Source organism: Macrosteles quadrilineatus, unplaced genomic scaffold, assembly GCF_028750875.1.
Source record: "Macrosteles quadrilineatus isolate MER2022 unplaced genomic scaffold, UCM_ALF_1.0 Scaffold_1__1_contigs__length_201487025, whole genome shotgun sequence".
NCBI classification, from domain to species: Eukaryota; Metazoa; Arthropoda; class Insecta; order Hemiptera; family Cicadellidae; genus Macrosteles; species Macrosteles quadrilineatus.
Window position 1 is genome coordinate 19,477,761 of NW_026542594.1, and position 22,123 is coordinate 19,499,883.

Below are 22,123 nucleotides of genomic sequence, written 5' to 3' on the forward strand. Positions count from 1 at the left end.
GCCTTTTATCGCAACCAATGCTGAGAAGGGAGATGACTTCCAAGTGTATACGCTCTATATGGAAATATGGTTACCGTATTTATTGAGAAACCCTAACGTAATTTCTCGCATTTAATGTTTCTGCCATTCTTCGGCTACCCCATCTCAAGTCAAAATCTTAACCATTTCCTTGAAATAGGCCCTACTCAGTGAGACCAAGACGTATTATTATTCCTACACGGACCACGTGTACGCTGACGTGTTGAATAACAACACTATAGAGATCAACTAGGCAGTAGGCACTGTACCAGCGAAGCTCATTTCCCAGTGTTTGTAGTAGCAATTTTCTGGCGCCTTCATGTTGAGGATCCATCATCATTCAGCCCACACCGCCTTCAACATCGTTGCGTTTATAGCTTCTTTATGAATCTGACAATTGTTAATTTGCCTTCAACTCTCATCACTCGTTTATTTGCCTGATAGAGCCATTTGCTGCGATTGTATAATGGACGGTTATATAATGGATTGTCACGGAAAAGACAAGGATACTTTTTAGCATTGTAAACCAGCTTATCAAAATTTTATTTTATTTTTAATTTGTTTTTTTAATTTTTATTAATTTTTTTTTGTTTGCTTAGCTTGTACCAGCATGTATCAGGGAATTTTATTTGGTTACAACATTAGTTAGCGGATGCCTTAGCATGCAAGTAATTGCCTGTTTATCATAGAGGACATTAACCTTGAGATCTCGCCAAAAGCATACATTTGTATACTTTAGTTAGACCAACAACAAACCACTTTGTAATTTGTAAATTTACTCGCATTTCATATAGTACTGTCGTGTTGTCATTATATATTGTTTGTGTTGTTGTATTGTGACTGTTGCATGTTGGCTGCCCTGCGCGCGTCCAACAATAGATCAGCTGTGTTATGACAGGTGCACTTTGGCTGAGGTCTCCGAGATTAAAGCAGAAATACCCATTGCTACTTGACATTGCCAAACATTGGTGGGGGTAGTTTATTGGGGCATTACAACAACGTGAACGGATTCCGATTTACTAAATTCTAAGTTATTTCTAACTTCAGCAATAAACACAGAAACTATTCTGGTATTCTGGTGGTATTGCTAACTTTTGGAAATTTTTGAAAAAAAATATTTAAAAAAATGTATTTTTGAAACCGGAATTTAGCCAACTTTCATTACAACTACCGAAATAATTTCGTATAGTGAAGCGTTGTTTTACGATCATGGAGCGTTGTGTGATTTAATAAAGTGTTTTATTATGTAGACAAGTTATTTAAACAGTACAGTACATTGTGAATGAAATTTTATTTATTATTAGTAAACAGATTGGCTATGCTTGTAAATGAATAATATATTTCGATAAAATTTGGCAAATTTATTGATATAACATATGCCTACTACTGACATTAAGAAAACGCCTTTTTTCCTTTCCAGAAGCAGCAAACCTAGGTACTTGTCAAACCTAATGTTATTCAAATAGGGAATACATCTGGAATATTCACGGACGGATTTGACTAAAAGCCCAATCAGGCAATGGGAATTCCCTAGCGTGCAGGTTTTCTGCGGCTAGGGAATTTATTTATTAGTCACAAGGAAGTACTTAATGAAGAAGCAAAAGCTAGCATAGTTATTGAAAATTAACTTCTTTAACAGCTTAGACCAAGTGAAATCCTAAAACATTTTTAATACAGTAGAGTTAGATCATGACTCGTTCTGCCAATTCTTGTGTGTTGTTGGACAGACACTATTGTTTTATAACAAACAAATATTGTTATGATAATATTTCAACATCACATTAGAATGATATAGAGGAGTGAGTAATATATCAAGAAGGCCTCGGTTTCTGTTGCCTTTTAAGTCCATCACAGATCTGAAGATGACCTGATATACGGTCCCGCAAGCTATTGTTGTTATTAATTGCATCTGCCTCCTAAAGTGACACTTGTATATATTGGTCCACGCCTACGTCAGCTTGAGTCTAGTTGATAAAGTGACGTTGTGAAATGCTGAAGCCATAAAAGTTTATGAAGACGCATATAGGTTACTTTATATTCGTTGTTGTTTCAGTTGGGAAATGACCTATACAATTTTAAAAAATAAACGCATTACCTCCAGTATGTATTAAAATGCATTAAGATGTACAGTATTCAGTAATTCTATATACAGTAGTCAGTCAATTTCATAAGTTAAATACCACCGCCGCAGCAAACCTGCAGACTAAGCGAATTTCCATTTGCCTGATTGGATTTACACTAAAATGTCTCCTTAAAAATATCACGTTTATTCCCTATTTAAATAACATTAGTTTAACGAGTACTTAGGTTTGCTGCAACAGGGAGGGTAAAAGGTGTTTTTTTTTTGTAAAATGTTAATAGTTTAGTATGATTGATTTAGTATGATCATTTCCCAAATTTGATCAAAATATGATCATAAACAAGCAAACAACAACAGTTTACTTATTCTCCATAAGAATAGCATGGGAATTTTTTAGAATTTTCTCCGTAACCATTAGGCGCATAATAACGCTTCAATATAACGGCCAAAAAAGGCATTTTTATTTATTTATATACTAAATTATTTGTTTTTTTAAGCTCTACAAAATGGTTAGGAAAGAAAATGCTAAATTTTAAGTTTTTGGGTCAAAAATGGGAAAAACCAATTTTTGCCCCATAAAAACCCCCATAAACCCCTGCTCCCATAGTACGATCATGCTGGTTCGCGAACTCCTTCGAATAAACGTAGGTTTACACGTTTGTACCAAATTTCATCAAAATCGGATGATTTTTGCTCGAGTTATCGCGCTAACGGACACATATATAAATATATATACAGTATATATATATATATATATATATATATATATATATATATATACTAGCTGACCCGGCGAACTTCGTATCGCCTAAGTTATAGGTTTCCCCTAAGACAGACCGATGGAAAGAAAGTACCGTTACGTTTAATTTTCAAGATGATCTCGCATCGCTCAATCACGTCCTGGTTGAAGTTCGTTCGCTACGCTCACTCACCTTTGGGTTGGAGCTCGTTCGCTACGCTCACTCACCTTTAGGTTGGAGCTCGTTCGCTGCGCTCACTTGCCTTCAGGTTAGCTCGTTCGCTACGCTAACTCGCCTCCAGGTTGAAGTTCGTTCGCTACGCTCACTCACCTTTTGGTTGCAAATTAGCTGTTGTCATAAATGTAAAAGAAATAATAGTGCTGCACCCTGTTGGTAATCCTTGTAACTTTAATGCTATTGAACATTATAGAACAGAACCAACTTGTTTAATTGAAACAGCTGTTAAGATTCATTAATTCCATTTCTCATAAGGTTAACATGGGAAACTCCAGAGCCACTGGGGCGGAGCCCTTTTAAGAATTTCGAAACGGGAAATAGTTTACGTCCGATTCGCATACCTACAGAATTTACACACCAAATTTCATAACGATCGGTTAAGTCGTTCCGGAGGAGTTTGCAGACAAACACTGTGACACGAGAATTTTATATATTAGATATTTATATATATTAATTTGAACGGATGGTGTTTTTGGTCTCTAGGGACCTCAAAACGAAAAAGTAAATCGGTCCCGGGTCCAGGTCTTACCATGAGTACTACGGTAATAGCTTATTCCCTATAGGGGAAATTCGCTAAAATTAAAATTCGTTAGTCAATTTTTTAGTCAAGGGAGTATGTTTTATCTATGGTAAAATTTTTGTTTCCCCTTGGCCAGTATACAGATTTTTCAGTATACTGGCCAAGGGGAAACAGTATACTGAAAAATCACTTACTTCCCAAAGCCACACCTCAGAACTTTGAAGCCCTGAGAAAAAGACGCGATTCAACTAATCAAACCTGCAAAATTGCCTAGATACGATATTCACAGTGTCTATGATGCAACATTACAACCTAACCAGTGGTATTTACGTGGTGGAAAGACAGACAGAACCTAATTTTACAGAATCATATCTAACATTCGTGAAAGACTCCAACTTAACACCAATAGTAACTTGTAAAAATATAATCTACTCATGGTACGTACAAATTCTGGGGAACGATCAACTAGTATTTTAATGAGATAATCTCCCGCTAGGATTGTTGGAATGACTCACATAAGGTCGTAGACGTGACTGATTCTCTCTTACTCAAATCCAAACCCCAAGACTCTCCCAAGCCCCCCATGGAGTTGAGCCTCTGGCCTCTGCCCCCTTGGCACCTTGCTACTTTCCCTCTTGAATACAGAATCACTTGAAGCTATATACATTGCATCGTACAAGATGCGTAACCCAACATTTTGAATTATTTTTTCTGTTCATGGGTATCTTTTAAAAACATTAATATAAGGAGAATAAAATGACTTGGTAAACTAGTTAAAACGAAATTTAAAAAAAAATTGATGTTGTGGTCAGCAAAAAGAAGAATAAAACTCCGTCCAAGTCGCTAGTCGCTTAGTCCAGGAGACATTTGGAACCATAAATGTCAAGCGTGGTCGCGTGGGACGAAATCGTTTTTACATTCAAGTTCGAGTGTATTTTCTCGCATCCTGTAACCTTGACTGTGCAACTCGGTCTTATTGGTTCTTTACTGCACCACAAAGGACACCGTAATTAAAAAAAAAATACTTGGAAGTAACATTTCTCGAATACAATGGACTTGAACTTAAATCAACCGTGTTGTATTTGTTAATTGTTTATAGTATATTGTGATTGTTAACCCTGTAGTTAAAAGGAATTTGTACAACAGACTCATACTCAAGATACCTCTGATTATTTAGACAATGAGCATTGATATTTTGTGTTCTGCTCCACTGACAATGTCAATGCATGTAAATGTCCATGATAATAAATGATTTGATTGATTTGAATTGATTGATTGATTGATTGTAGCGCTAAACTAAATCGACAGATGATTATTCTTGTTTGAGGTGTTGAGCACAGTATAAAACCATTGTCAGAACCATTAACAGAACAAGAAAATATACTCAATGCAATCTACCTATGTCATGTTTTATGTGAATTCACTTAGCTATGTCAATAAACATAGTTTTGTTTTAATGTAATAGTTGTGATTTATGTAACGTTCCCATTGTCCCCAATGCCTTACAGGCACTCACATAAGCATAGACATGGTAATTGCAACATATTCTACCATGAAAATGGCCCATAATTCATATTATCAAGGTCCGGAAGGTGAGGAATCCGGTCAGCAAGCCCACAAGTATACAAATAATCTACACTATTAACCGTGCTATTTAGACATAAGTTACTCATTACGTGTATATAATGGTGCATTTTTCTGTTATTACGTTGCCTGTTAATGGTGAAAATTTGAAAGGTTAATTAATTGACAGCTGTCCTAAAACTTAAGATTTTACTATTTAAATATTTCTTTACAATTTGAAAATATCGTAAGAGTAAATGTAGGAAATATCCTTAGGACTACATATATTTTCGAAAGGTATTAATTTGATGCTCTATAACCATCTGGAAAGCATGTTTTAGATTCTTTGTTGGGGAGAGTTGTTGGATTGAAAAGAACGACAAATGTGAGGGAAATGTATTTTTGTAAATGTAAAGACTTTCAATAGCAGATAAAGAGAAAACTTTACAAGATATCAAAAGATATTACTGAACAACGCTTGTTCCAAATTTTATAAAATTTAATTGTGTTAAGAGCAGTTATTTCACTAGTACGCATAGTTTTCGATATTTTAACGAAAATCCGAAAATGTGCACCTTTGAGCCCTTACGCCTTGCTCACAGGGTACGAGAGGGGACTTTTGATATGTTCACAGAGTCCAAACAAAGTTACGAAGTCAAAAATATTGTTCCAAATGTTTTCCTGTATACAATTTTTTTGCATTCGTTGCCTGGGCTATGGGTGAAAAAAACTAATCCTGTACAATTGACCCTAAACCACACATTAGTGGCTAGTCTCTCTAGTAATCTGACAATAGCTAGTAAAATTTAAAAATTAAAAATTGTAAAGTTTGGCCCATTTACAATTGTTACTTAGTTAAACGTCAAATGTTTACGACAGTTTATGAAAATACTGGTAGTTTATTGAAGCAACGACACTTTGCAGATGTCTTTCAAATCTTTTGCGAAATAAGACTTAGCAAGAACACGTACGTGAATTTGAGCACATTGCAATATCTGATCAAGTACATGTGACATAACTGTGCCACTTCCATTTGTATTGATGTCTTCCATTCTTTTGTAATACATGTTCTATACTTACTTTTTGCCTTATCTTTCAAACAGTGAAAACTACTCACGCAATTGCCAGTTAACTCTGACCTATAACGAATCCATGTTGTCCCCGCAAGACAATGGCAGGGAGAGTGACGAATGATACTTGCGACATACTCGCACACCTGTCGCAGTAACTTACCTACTGTATGAGGCGACGCGATGCTCGAAATCGAGCGGAGACAATGGAGGGCGAGGTGGCAGTGTCGTATGTCGTCGATATTAGCCACAAGTGCACACACATGTTATGTTGGCGTTTCACGTATGATTTACATGTGGTTTGCTTGAAATCGTAAGTTGGTAAGTTTTTTTTATCTAAAAAGGAAGAATTCGATACGGTTTAAACACTACGGAACGCTAATAGGTAGAATTCTTGAAAATTGTATTACAGTAGGCTACTCGTCTAATGTTCAGCACTTCTTTTTACAGCGCATGAATGAACATAACATCCATTCATTGCAATACTCTCGCACACTTGTCGAAATCGAGTCAATTTGAGGGCTAGGATACACTGGAGGCAGTTTCGCATGTATAGTTGGGCCGCTTATATAGCGACCGACCTCCTCTAGCATTGGTTAGCATAAGCGGCCGAACTATAGATAATAATTTCAATCATTGTGACCAATTTCTTGTTTCATGATTTACTAGCTAAAGTTTTGTTTTATATGGGGCGAAAAAGGAAGAGAATTCGAAAACCAACGGACATTCTTGAAAATTCTATTATCGTTGATCTTTGTTCACAGTTTGTCGTAATTGATGCGTCAAGGTGAGTAGAGTAGCTGTTATGTATCAAGAAATAAGTCCATATGTTTTATTTATAACATCTGTCAGATGACTAAACATGTTATTATATTAGTTTAACACAAGGGGGATCATTATTATGTTATTATACAGTCAGGGACTGTTTATATTATTATGTTTTGTTAACTTTTTAGTTTAGTCTGATTTGTGAGTTCAATAAATTCAGTTGTGTTAATTATGTTTCAATTTACAAAACTGGTGACGAGGATAATTGGATAATGGATCTCAATAAGCCTGATCGTTTTGACCCCCATACAAATCCTGCAAGTGTCGCACAGCGTTGGGGTACATGGATTAAGCAATTTGAGAGGTATGCTTTAGCTGCAGACATTACAAATGATGTAAGGAAAACTGCACTAGTACTTAATCTAGCTGGTGAGGAAGTGACTTACATTTTTGACAGTTTACCACAACCTAATGAAATAACGTACAAAAATGTTATAAAACTATTAACTGACTATTTCGCTCCTACCAAAAATGTCCTTTTTGAAATATTTAATTTTAGGAAGTGTCATCGAGCAGAATCAGAGTCGTTTAACTCTTTCTATTCTCGACTAAGAACATTAGCTGTGAACTGTGAATTCAAAGACTTGGATAGGGAATTAATTATGCAAATTTTGATTGGATCTAGAAGTGATGAGTTAAGGAATAAAGTTTTGAAAGAACCTACTATTAAACTTCAGGATGTTGTTATTGCAGCTAAGTCAAATGAATTATTTCAAACTGAAAGTAAGTTAAGGAACTTTCTTTCAGTTGCTCAAGTTTTGCTAATGCACATAAAATTGACCATTCAAACAGGAAATTTGTTGAATTTAACAACAATCCAGCTCACTCTGTTACACCTAATGTTTGTCTTGGTTGTGGACTAAGACATTTTAGAAGGGATTGTCCCCATCTACAGACTACTTGTAATATTTGTAAGAAAATTGGGCATCTAGCACGAGTTTGTAAAGGAGGGAAACCACGCCCCAAAGAATATTTTAGCCAAAAACACGGATCAAAGGGACAGCGGGCTCATGAAGTTTTGTCAGAGGAAACCAATTATGAACAAGAAGAAACGTTTCCACCTCAATCAAATAACGAAACAACTCAATACGTCCAGGAAGTTAACTGCACTAAAGTTCCGGAACTGTATACAACTGTCAACATAAATAATCACAAAGTTCTAATGGAAGTTGATACTGGTGCAGGTGTTTCTATCATAGGAGGAGAACTATGGAATAAAATTTCTCATAAAAACTGTAAACTGCAACCTTCTCTTTGGAAACTCAAGGATTACAGTGGTAAACCTGTAAGTGTTTTAGGTCAGACTAATGTTTATGTGAAATACGGTAAGCTCAATGGTTTCCTTCCGTTAGTCATAACTGAAGGTAATAGAAATAGTTTATTGGGGCGTAATTGGCAAAAAAGTCTTAACATTAAAGTAAACGGAGTACTTTCAATCAACTGTCATGAATCTGAAGTTCTTAGTAAAGCTCAGCTGGATGTTTAACATCTGAAAAGTGAATTTTCCGATGTATTTTCAAATTCTTTAGGGTGCTATAAAGGACCTCCAATCGAACTGAAAATTGACCAGAATTATAACCCAATTCACTTAAGAGCGCGCCCTTTACCTTATGCATTGCAGGCCCCAGTAGAAGAAGAGCTGAATAAGTTAGTTAATCAGGGAGTGTTAGAACCTGTTCAGGTATCGGATTGGGCCACACCAATTGTTGTTTCCGTAAAAAGCAATGGTAAAATACGAATTTGCGGTGATTATAAGGCAACGTTAAACAAAGCTATCCAAGATCATCTGTACCCTATTCCACCAATCTCTCAGCTCTTAGCAAACTTAAACCAAGGGAAATATTTTGCTAAGTTAGATTTAGCCCAAGCTTATCAACAACTGGTTGCTGACGAGAAGTCGGCACTAGCTCAGACACTAATTACACACAAGGGTGCTTTTAAACCAAAAAGACTACAATTCGGTATTAGCTCAGCTCCATCTATATTTCAACATTTTATTGAGGGTTTGCTTTCGGGCTTGGACAATGTAATCCCTTACTTTGATGATATTTTGGTTAAAGCAGGAACAATACACGAATTGATTACCACATTAAGAGAAGTATTCACTCGTTTTAGAGATGCAGGGATTACACTCCAAAGCGAAAAGTGTTCTTTGTTATCTACATCAGTTGACTTCTTGGGATTTGTTGTGAGCTCTGACGGAATTCGTCCTAACCCGGACAAAGTCAAATCCATTCAAGATGCTCCTGAGCCGACTAACAAGGAACAACTGCAGGCATTTTTAGGTTTACTTAATTTCTATCACTGTTTTTTACCCAACAAAGCCAATGTTGCAGAACCTTTACATCGCTTATTGGACAAAAATGTTAAATGGCGGTGGGAGGAAAAACATAAACTTGCTTTCAATGCTTCAAAGAAACTCCTTTCTTCCGATAGTATACTGGCTCATTACAATCCCTCCAGCCATCTTATACTAACTTGTGATGCATCTCCTTATGGTATTGGTTGTGTGCTTAGTCAGGTTCGAGGGGAAAAGGAAGTTCCAATTGCGTTTTATTCCAGGACAATGAGTCAGTCAGAACGAAGATATGCTCAAGTAGATAGGGAAGCACTTTCCATCATTGGAGGGGTTAAAAAATTCCACAATTACTTATATGGGAGGCTTTTTGAAATTAGAACAGATCATAAGCCACTTCTGGGTCTTTTCACTGTGGATAAACAAACACCAAACACACTGTCACCTCGAATGATTCGCTGGAGTATCCTTTTAAATGGATATGACTTTGATCTTGTATACAAACCGGGGATTTCTATTCCGAATGCTGATGGTTTGAGTCGTCTTCCATGTTCCTCCAATGTTGTTGATCAAGAGATAAATGAAGTCTTGAATGACGTGCTATACATTGAATCCGATGAGGTTAAACCAATCACCGCTAATATAATAGCAAAAGAAACAGAAAAGGATCCACTTCTATCTAAAGTACTATTATGGACTCAACGTGGTTGGCCAACTCATAACTCAGATCTCAACCTTACGCCTTTCATTTCTCGTCAAAATTCAATTTCTCAATACAAACAATGTTTACTTTGGGGAACTAGGGTGATCATTCCATCCACTCTCAGGCAACAAGCTCTGAAGCTTCTGCACATGGGACATGAGGGCATTGTTCGAACAAAGGCGTGGGCTCGAAGCTATTTCTGGTGGCCAAAACTTGATCAAGACATAGAAAACATAGTGAATTCTTGTCAAGCATGTCAACAAAGTCGTCACAACCCTCCAAGAGCAACAGTTCTTCCCTGGGAGAAAACGAAACAACCCTGGTCTCGTCTCCACATAGATTTCGCTGGGCTCTTCCAAAACAAGTTGTTTTTGATTGTTGTCGATTCTTTCAGCAAATGGTTAGAAGTAGTTTTGGTGCCTTCTACAGATTCAAGATCAACTATAAAGGTCCTCAGAAGCCTTTTCGCAACACATGGTGTTCCAGACACAATAGTATCTGATAACGGGTCGGCTTTCACTTCACAAGAATTTCGATCGTTTAATGAAAGCAATGGCATCCGCCACGTCGTGGTTGCACCATACCATCCGTCATCGAATGGTCAGGTAGAAAGGATGGTCCAAACGACAAAAAATTCTTTGCGACGAATACTTCAAGGAGATTGGCAAAAAAGATTGGCTCAGTTCCTAATATCATCTCATATAACGCCAAATTGTTCTACTAATATGTCACCGAGTGAACTGCTGTTCGGAAGGCGTATTAGAACCATCTTAGACAGAGTTCACCCAGATTATTCTTCAAGTGACAAAGAAGAGAAAATCTTGGATAAAGCGCTTCACGATTACCAACAGTCACCTCAGAGGAAATTTAAAGAAAATGACTCCGTATTTGCAAGAAACTGTAATCAGCGAGGACCAAAGTGGATTCCTGCTAAAGTCACTAGAATAACCGGGCCGCTGAGCTACCATTTGATAACAAAAGAAGGCATTGAAATACGACGTCATATTGACCAATTGAGACCTCGCTCAGAAACATCAAAAGCATCTACCAACTCACACTTGGATAATCCTGAATCTCCAGTAAACCCACCATTCCACCCACTACTCCAGAATCCTATTCAAACGAGAACACCAGAAGCACATCATATCACTCCAGTGCAGCCACCATCAATGGTTCGCAATCCTATTATGATGAGAACACCAGACGTACAACCAATGCGACCATCAGTGATGCAACAATCTCGCAATTCCTTTAGTGGTATAGAAGGTTCAATTAACCCTCATCAAGAAGATGCTGGTTTCAACGTTTTTGGTTTAATTCAAGACTCCACTAGCATGAGCACGAGTCCACAACCTGTTCGGTCACGTGTCTCTAGATCAAACTCCCAAAACACTTCAATGAGCATGAGTCCTCGACCTGTTCGTATCCGTCGACCACCAGCATATCTGAAGGACTACCTAACGGGGGGAGGAGTGTTATGTATCAAGAAATAAGTCCATATGTTTTATTTATAACATCTGTCAGACGACTGTTTATATTATTATGTTTTGTTTACTTTTTAGTTTAGTCTGATTTGTGAGTTCAATAAATTCAGTTGTGTTAATTATGTTTCAATTTACAAAAGTAGCCTAGTCTTTATTGTGTGACTACAACACGATAGTTCACAAGTATCGACAATCACATAACACTCTTTATTGTGTGACTATAACACGTTCGTTCACAAGTATCGACAATCACAGAATCTATCTATATATTAATAGGCAAGCATGTTTCTTTAAAACCTTTTTTCTCAGCTCGTGTGAATCGTGGGGTAAATCTACGCATACCGTTAGAAAGCTATTTTCCTGTAGGTGTGCAGAATCCCTTTATAAATTTAAATAGGCTCAAAGATAAGCACAAAAAATGAGTTTACAAATTTGAAAAAATTAACATGGATCTTATGCGTTGCCATGCTGGTGACGAAATAACAACGAAATATAAACAGAAAATCAAAACAAAATGGAAGAAACTCCAATCACATGTTTTATTTACAGTGTGGGGTGAAAATAGATAAGTGAGTACATTACATATTTTTGGTCGAGTTTCGACCACTGGACGACCTCTCGTACTCTTTATTGTGTGACTACAACACTATAGTTCACAAGTATCGACAATCACAGAATACTCTTTATTCTGTGGCGTAATTTACTAGCCATATTATGATTTAGGTTTACTCGAAATATGGTTTATCGCTGTATCTTTGTTGAAGGCTGCAGTGTAAAATTCATGAAAACTGTAAGTTATTACCAGTAGACCTATGGGTAGACCTAACTCCAATATTCTTTTTGTAGCTCTTCTGCTTTTCTCACATTTCATGTTTTCATTCCGTTTTCCAATGTGAACCAGTGAATGCAACATTATAATGCATAAACTACACTATCACTCCACAACCACAACCACATACTGCAGTTTCCGTACTAAATCATACGGTGTATCTAAAGATTAAAGTCAGCACGGTGACATAATCCTCTTCAGTGGAAAGGTTTAACTGCTTTTTACGGCTACAAACCGGTTGATCGTAAAATAACCTCTTTCGTAACTGGATATAAACTAATCAGGTTTCCATTCAGAAATCCAGAATATAGCTCGCACTGATTTACCTATACCACTAAAAAGTAGTTTGCAGTGTGTTAAGATTAGGTACAACCGTAAAAGTGTACGAACGGTAGTGTACAGTAAAAACAGTTCAGCCAAAACATGGCTGATGCATGGCAGCTGTGAGGAATTGTGAAATCAACTGCATTTTACAGTTCTGCTTGTTCACATTTAAAATGTCAATGCAAAATACGTTAACTGTGAGTTTTCCAGTTGTTGTCGTGGAAACAAATCAATGAACTGTCAAATATTACAGTTGATTTCAATAGGTACTTGGCTATTTACATCCTCCGAAATGTAAACATTGAAACTTCCGAAGCCATTGAGGCGTACGTAGTCCAAAGAAAATTTAAGACGAGGAATAAACCAATGTGTTAACCTTCTATGTAAGCCGAGGTAGCATAGATGCGAAATTTTCTTTAAATCGGTTCAGTGGTTCTAGCTTGATTGAGTAGAACACTCACGCACACCATCTCGAAACTATTGCCGTAGGTCTCATGCTAAGGTCTAGACCCGGGACCGATTTACTTTATCGTTTTGGTTTCCCTATAGCCAAAATACCCAATCCTTTGGAATTAATATTATTGTGTGTGTCTATTTTGTAGAGCTTGGAAAATAAATAATTTAGAATAGTATAGCGTCATCATACGCTACATGGTTTCAGTAAAATTTATAAAAACTATACATATTTTCACGTTATTAATTTATCCATCATTTAAATGGGGACGCCACCTAGGTGCGTATTTTAACCCAAATATGAGTGAAGGATGAGTGTAGTATGGTGTGTGATGATCTGTGTATCTTCGTTATTGACTAAAATCAGCTGTTTCATTAGCCAGGATCATCCCTTACAGGGTGTCCGGTAAGTAAACATCCAAACTCCGGGAAATGGTTCAATGGGTCAAAATAAAGAGAAAATCAGGGATAGCATTTTTTCCAAAATCGCTTCGTTAACCAGATATCCACCATTTTGTATTTTGTACATACAAATTTTTATTTTTGAAAATTTTCAACCGATCTTTATAAAACTTGGTATGTATGTTAAGGTTCATTACGCCTTTTCATAGCATTGCCATTGTCAAAACAGTATTTCTACATACGACGTGTTTGATAGCGCCTATTTTGACGGATATAAATAATTTGTATCTATTTATCATTTTGTCCGATTTTATTTTATATACCGGTATTTTTTATTCTAAATTTACAAAAGGTTATGGGGGTTTATCATAACGCAAGGAACCATCTGGTGATATTTTTACTATAGAAAAACAAAGTTACCAAATGCTATAATAATTACGAACCATAAATCTGGAGTAGGGTTCGGACGGTGCAGTGATACTCCTTTTGAACTGCCTGAGGCGGGGAGGTGGTATACTGGTGTGCATGATCACTGACACTTCACGACACGCGTGTATACACGGACACTGCGACTGCGACACGTCCCGCACGGCGAGAACACGCGGGCGGACTGACCACAGACCAGCGTCTGTGAGAGTCAAGTGGAAGTGGAAGAGACGCAATCCTCTCGGGGAGTGAGATCCCAGACACAGAGTTGTGTATTGTGAATTGTGATATCGGGGACTGTAACTGTACTGATTAACCTTAACTCTATCTCAGAGAAAATATTGTACCTATTGACGTTACTTCCGTCAGAGAGTGTGTAACTCAGACCCAATATGTACGAGTGTGAATTAAATACTGTATCGGGACAATACTGTATTAAAGTCACTCCTCTCAGAGAGTTGCCTACTCATCTATAGCTTTGACCCAGCTGAGTATGAACTATGATGTAGAGGAATTGTTGAATATATTAACACTACTGTTGCCAAAGAGAATGTAACTAATGCATAGAGGTAACATTGTATAAATTATGGTACTTGAAGATAAATAATTGTACGATAACGTAGTTGTATTAGTCATTTCGCAGGTATGTATATCACATCTAGAGGTCAGTAGTACGTGTGAGGATGTATTATGATACTAACAGATTATTGTGCAGTGTATTAGTATAATACCATGTACATTGTACAGTAGTATTGTGGCATTCCTTTTCTCCTATGCATGGGGTTGGGGTTTCTGTTTTACTTCGCCTTATTATCCTACAAAGCTTCTGTATTTTATCTTCGAATGACACAATGTTATAAAAAAGTAAATATCACTAAAATAAAAATTGGCAATTCCTATGGGTTTGCAGCAGATTAAATGAACATCATGGACGAATGATTTAAGCTACTACTTAAATTTATAACATTGATCTAAAGAGGGTTTAAGATATCAATATAACATGTAAAACAAGTATAGCGGTGATATATAATTTTCAGTAACAAGTAATGTTAGAAGGCGGTGTGAATAGAGTCACTAGGTGTTTTATTAATATGTAATTTCCAATCAAAGCTTAAAATGGTGTTCCTATAACTTTTTTTTGTTTAGCACAACAATGTCAGCCTAGTCACTGGGCTAGCAAGAGATACCACTATCAAATAAATAAATAGCTGACTTACGGCATTCTTAATGGACGCCAACAATGTCTCGTAATGTAAACATTAATTCTGCACTAATATATATATATAACGTTAAACTCAAGAGCCGAAAACAGTCACGACCACAACACAAAACACCTATTCTAGCCTGTTCTATAAGAGCCTATTCTAGCGTTGCCAAGTAAATATGGGTCAAAGGGCGCCAAAAATAGGCGGCGCAGATGAGGCGGCAACCGTGAAAATCTTTGTACTGGCGCCTTGTCTTGACACAATAACATTAACATTACATGTTGTACAATACAACTTTTCTTGAGATGCAAAGATTCTAAGAAAACTATATAGTATGCGCACACCGGAGTCCGGAAAGCATAACAAGTTTTAGGTTAACCCGATCAATCGTTGATCTTTAACCAACGTACCTAGCCTTTACGAAACATATTATACATATCGGACAGCTTAGCCAGCAGATTTTGTATTTTTTTCATCGAACCGACAACCATATAGTCATAAGGTGAGTAGTTCAATTTACGTACGATATATGCTATAGCATATATTACCTATGTACCATACCCCCGAAAAAAATAATCAAGAAACAGAAACATATTCTTTGGACCAAAATTATTAACTTATCTACTATGTTCACGTTTGAGTACACATAACACACTTCACTTTAGAACCAAATTTCATTGTAATTTTATTTTGCTCATGGACAGATCCATAAAATTAACATAGAATAATTTTATCATAGATGCCGACTCAATAAATAAACCTCTTTATCAGGTTGTCAACTAGCAACATGACTTCGACTAATAAACCGAAATTGAAGCTAATAAATACGACAAAACTGCACATGACTAAAGACGAGGGTCACAATTTATTTGAATTTTGGAATATACGACAGCCATAAACTCCACCTAGCACATCGCTACGAATGTGGTTTACATGTTGAAGCAGTTTAGAACTAATGATCCAGAATGCAGCCAACGACCTCCATGGAATGCGGGTTAAACAGCTGTTTACAACGACTTGTGAGAAGAAGAAGCATTTGTATTGGTTGTTACATTGATGACATTCATGGTGCGAAGACGAATTAATTAACAGTTAGACTGGCACACTAATTATAAATACCTACATTGATATACTGGACGCATATGTAAAATGTATTCTGTGTATTTTTTTAGTTGGAAACATCTCTGAATAAAATTGTCACCGATTTGTTGAGTGTAATATATTGCTCTGCAATGGCACATCTTTGGCCACTATACAATTTTTCTTGAATATTTTCACACTGTAACTCGTGTAGTCTGTTCTCAATCGTCCGTCTGTAACAGCCTATGGGCTTGTACAAGGGACTTGGCGTTCCTTGTCAACTATAACGCAAAGTCAAAAACTGTATTATAGTTGTGAAGTTGTGTTTTCCATTCTTACTTCATATCCATTGACAACAACTGTCTATATAGTTCAACTATTCAACTGTCTTACGGTTGTACAGTCCAATTTTTACTTGATGAAGTATACGGTTTTTTATTCTGAGATCGTAGCTATGAAGACCTGGCACGGCTTGCCTTGAACTGAAGAAAAATATATGAGGTAATATTTAGGTTATGAATTTATCCAATAGTATATAAATTTGTCTATTAATGTGCTTATATTTAGGCCTACTAATATTAAAAAAATGTCGTTTAAAGCTACTTAAGACTTTTTTTAAAATTGTATAAGATTGCCGCACAAATCGATGCGACGGTGCAACTCAAACATGTTTACAAGACAACTCCGACGTAGTTGAATATCCAACATTGGCAGGGCAGATAAAGTGTTTTATTATTAATTGATTTTCTGTCAACTCTTTCATGATCATTGTCTTTCTGATCTTGTGTTGGTTGTACTAACAATAACAATCGCGATTTTGCATTTAAATTAATATTTATCTCCCTCCACGCTCCACCAACATTGATAACCGTCTTCGGCATTCGCTTATATGGAAATACATTACTATTGTGCATTGAGTAAGTAGTTAGAAGATACAATTATTATTATATAAGGATGAGATACGATTGTCACTTGACAATACCAAATTCGGAGTTGCCTTGAGCCGCAGGGTTGCTGCCCACACACAGGAGCTGAACACCATAATACAACACTGGTTACTGCCTGGTCCGATTTCCGGGGGTGGATAATTCTATACATTACGTTCTCGTGGTTACAATACATCCCTACTCGGATCTTCTAGAGATAAAAACTTCGTAATTTGAGCAATCTTCAATTTCCCGCACACTTTACTGGGACAGACGAGTTTTGGATAAAAAGTTAACTGGCTCTTATAACACTAAGTCGAACAGGAAGACTCGTTTGGATTGAGCGTTAGTTGGATGAGTGAGTCCGAGTTGTATCCAACTCTATTATAAACTCCAGAAAAACAAATAATTCATCAGTCAAAGGACAAGTGAGAAGCTCAGGAGCTGATGCAATAAATACCTCCAATGGATACTAAGAGTGTTTTCAGACTTCATTGTGAGTCCACTAACCCAGCATCTATAGTGTAATGCACCACGAATAGTTTGGGTAGCTGAGTAGTTATAGGCTTACATTCTTCGCGAGTTCAACCAGTCTTTAATAACTTTGTTGGGACATTTAGTTTCCCATAACTCTATTCGACCTGATCCAGATCGGCTAGAATCTCTACTGTCACTTTCTGTGCCCAAAGACCAAGTTTCACTAAAGCGAGTCCTAGGATTTTTCGCGCACTATTCAAAATGGATACATCGGTTTTCTGATCAAATAAGAAACCTGACACAAGTCAATTCTTTTCCTTTGTCACAGGAAGCGGTTGCAGATTTTGAAGCCCTCAAACTTGACACATTGCAAACTCGGTAATTACTCCTAGGAATGGGCAAGAGCCACTGGTAGTGGAGACTGACGCATCTGACATAGCCGTGGCAGCAACTTTGAGTCAAGATAATCGGCCAATTGCTTTTTTCTCACGGACTCTAAACAAATCTGAGAAGCTGTATTCAGCTGTTGAAAAAGAAGCCGTTGCAATTGTCGAAGCCCTTCAAAAATGGAAACCATTTCTTATCGGAAGAGACTTCAGATTATACACAGATAAGCAAGCTTTATCATTTATTTTTGACAAGAGGCATACAAGCAAAATCAAGAACGACAAAGTTATGAGATAGCGTTAAGTTATGAGTGTTAGCGACTAGAGCTAACACCTTATCAATATGAAATAGTGTACCGACCTGGTAGGGAGAATGTTAAAGTAGATACGCTCTCTCGGGCATGTGCGGTTCGCTAGGATAATGCTAAGTTGTTTGAATTACACAAATCTCTCTGCCATCCGGCAGTCACTCGAATGTTTCATTGGATTAGAACTAAAAATCTAAACTACACTCTCTGGATGATGTAAAAAGGATGACGTCAGCTTGTCAAACATGTGCAGAAGTGAAGACAATATTTCACCAATTCCAAGGAAAATTGATCAAAGCAACCACGCCCTTCGAACGTCTAAATATTGACTTTAAGGGCCCTCTTCCATCAACAACCAGAAACCGTTACCTTTTAACCATGGTGGATGAGTATTCTCGTTTTGTATTTGCTTACCCCTGTAAGGACATTAGTTCAGCAACAGTTATCAAATGTTTTTCAGATCTACTTTTTATGTTTGGAGCTCCGTCCTTTGTACATTCAGATAGAGGTTCATCTTTTGTGTCGCGTGAGCTGACGGACTTTCTTCACAAGTATGGAGTAGCTACAAGTCATACAACACCTTATAACCCTAGAGGGAACTCTCAGATTAAACGCTTTAATGGAACAATATGGCGAACCATCCTACTAGCTTTGAAAAACCACAACCTGCCAGTTGCTGCATGGGAACAAGTATTACAGGAGGCTCTTCACTCAGTCAGATCTCTTTTATGCATTGCGACAAACTGCACACCGCACGAAAGATTCTTTATCCCTTAATTTGACAGCGTGCCATTATTGGCACATGAGGATTCAAAAAAATGTCACGTTCTCCTGTTAACTTTTTAATTCCAACAAATGGCGTCCAAAGGTTCTTTGCCTATTGCTATTATGGTTTAGTGCACTATAGTGGATGTTTTGGAAATTACTATCACTTTAGACCAACATATAGATAAGGAAGTATGGAGGCTTAGTGTAGAAGGTTAGTAAATTACTTCTTATTTCAATATTTTTGGCTGTTTACTTATATATCTAAGTGATTTGCACAGATTAAAGATGAGAAAACATAACCCAGGTAATTAGCTTAAATATGAATATTGATTTTTTTTTAAACTAAACAATTTGAGTGTGACAAAAATGGCACATTGCCAAAGAACCAGGGAACAATGAAAATTTTTGGGCGTGCCAAAAACGGCACATTACCAAAGATGCAGTTATTTTTTTTTAGTTTATTGAGCACACCTAAAGTGGCACACTGTTTATAAAAAAGTGAAAGGTACATAGTTACATATTTGTAAATGTATGTCTCTTATTATCACAAATTGTAAAATAAAAATGTTTTTGTGAGGAAAGATTTTTCACTAGGATGTTTAGAAAAGACTTTGGCTTTACAAAAAATCCCGACCATCCATGGCAACAAATATCTACCAAAAATATTTTATTTCCTGCTAAAAGTAAATCTTCTTATATGAAAGTTGAGTGTGCATTCCGATAAAGACTTTGGTAGGCTATTTACAGAAAGGAGTAAAAGACAAGTTCTAAAAGACAAGGATTTACTTCTTCTCACACCAGCTGCGCTGATGTATGTTGAAGATGTACGCTTTGATGGTGTTGGACACTACCCTTTCTTTGTATACATCAAGAGGTCGATGCAGATTTTGCAAAAATAAAAATCGTCGATAGAGTGTTCAAAGTGCAATGCGAGGCTGTAACTGAAAGAAAATAGCAATTGTTTTGTGGGGTTTCACCAAAAGTAGATGACGTTTCTTGATGGACATACTCTAATGCAATTTCAAACGATTTTCCTGATGGGCATGACTAATGAGATATCAATAAATTATATAATATGTAATGTATTTTCTATTGTAATCACATAGTTTTTGTAGAGGTTTTACATGTGTATACATTTTAGTTTATTTTTTATAATGACGTTTATACCATTTTATATGGGATTGATAACTTTTGTTGAGAAATTGATTTTTTTATATCTTACATATAATTATAGTTATACAATTTTGATATCCAATATGTGATAATGTCGACTTATTCAAACCCTAAAGTTTATTTTTAAGTGCTATACAGATAAACTTGTTGTATTTAATTCAACATAAGATTCCTAGAGAAATCTCCGCATCTTTGGCAAAGTGCCAAAAATGGCACAAATGAAAAATTTGTGAAAAATACTTATAAGAATTTTAAAATTATTTTTTTGAAGTTCCTTTGGACCCTTTTGATTGAAATATTGCAAGGAAAAAGTAGTTTTCAAAAAATAAATTGTTTGCCAAATTAAGGGTTATACATAGCATAAGAACTACCAATGGAGACTCCTTACCATCTTGGCTATCTGCTCCTGGTCCTGTCCTGCTTAGAAAGTTTGTAAGATCTAATAAATATGATGACCTTGTGGAGCCAGTTCAACTTTTGGAATCAAATCCACAGTACGCTCTCGTCAGAAGAAGAGATGGGTCAGAATCACAAGTATCCCTGAGACATCTTGCACCCGCTGGCCTACCTCCTGAAGACGACACTACTGAGAGAGAGAGATTGTTGAAAATATAAATTCAGACATTGACCACAATGAAGTTCAAAATGAAACTCAACAAACGGTATCTCAGACCCCAACTTCAGAGACGGCTGTGGGGGAACTACGTCCCAAGAGGAATGCCAAGCCTCCGTCATATCTAAGGGATTACATATGCTATACCTACCTTGAAAAATAGTGGGGGAGAATGTGGTGATGTGAACATTATCACCTGATAATATTTATTATTTGATTTGTTTGTAAATATTGTATTTGTTCTTAACTAAAACATGGTTGTAATTTTGAATGAATAAAAGCCATACTTTTGGTTTACTAAGTCTTTCTTACAACATATTAGCTTCTATAGATTTTGAAATTTTGCTGGGCTTTGTTGGTCTTATGATTTCAAACTTGAAGGGATGGCAATTCAATAAAATGTCATATAATAATATAAATCATTCAAAACTAATTCCAAAACTTTCAAGAAACTCAATCCAGCTCTTTTATTACCGCCCAAAAATCGTAATATTACCGCTTTGCAGTCTAACTAAATGGGCTGAAAGTTGAACACCTTCGGCTTGTATCCAGTCTCCTCTGTCTCCAGACACGTCCACACATGCAGACTTGAGACAAAAGTTTTGTCTCTTGTCTCCGTGTTTCCCATTCGAACGGGAAACAGAACACACTGTATTTTGGGTCCAACATCGTCTCTTCCTATATTCATTAGGCCCATGGTTCAGAAAAATGAAGACCGCACAGGATATAATTACGTCCTCCTCGGTCACCATACCAACAAACATGAAAACACTAAACACTGGCTGGCTAGTGTGGACGCAAAACACATCGGAAACTTGTATCCGAAACTGTGTCGACAGACTGTCTGTCTACTGTCTGCAGACTCAGTCTCCATGTGTGGACTAGGCCAGAGGCTTTAAAATCAACTCAAAGTCCACTACATTACATACAATATAATGTCTGTGCTGTTGCATATAATAGGGGAACTCCCAATATTTATACAGGATTACGATAAGCAAAAAATAAAGAAACCTCAATGTTCTGTGATATATTTTTTATACATCTATTTATCTATCCTTGCATGAATTTTGTGATAATTCTGTTGAAGTTGCCATGCAACCGAAGGATTGGATATGGGTGTAGAATAGAATGGAGTGCGATGATCTGTGTAGCTTTGTTACTGACTAGGATCAGTAACAGCAGAGTCCAGTTTCGAACCATCAAAAGCTACCGAC

At 36.7% G+C, this 22,123-nt stretch overlaps 1 protein-coding gene across 3 annotated transcripts in view; it reads right to left on the minus strand.

Annotated features, from left to right (window-relative positions):
- Nucleotides 1-14,142, minus strand: part of LOC129004640 (NAD(+) hydrolase sarm1) — a 207,235-nt gene extending 193,093 nt beyond the window's left edge. For all 3 annotated transcript variants that reach the window (XM_054433216.1, XM_054433200.1, XM_054433192.1), the window contains exon 1: nt 13,991-14,142. In XM_054433216.1, coding sequence (XP_054289191.1) covers nt 13,991-14,074 — 84 coding nt within the window. In that variant the 5' untranslated portion in view covers nt 14,075-14,142. The remainder of the gene's footprint in view (nt 1-13,990) is intronic.
- Nucleotides 14,143-22,123: the final 7,981 nt, after the last annotated feature.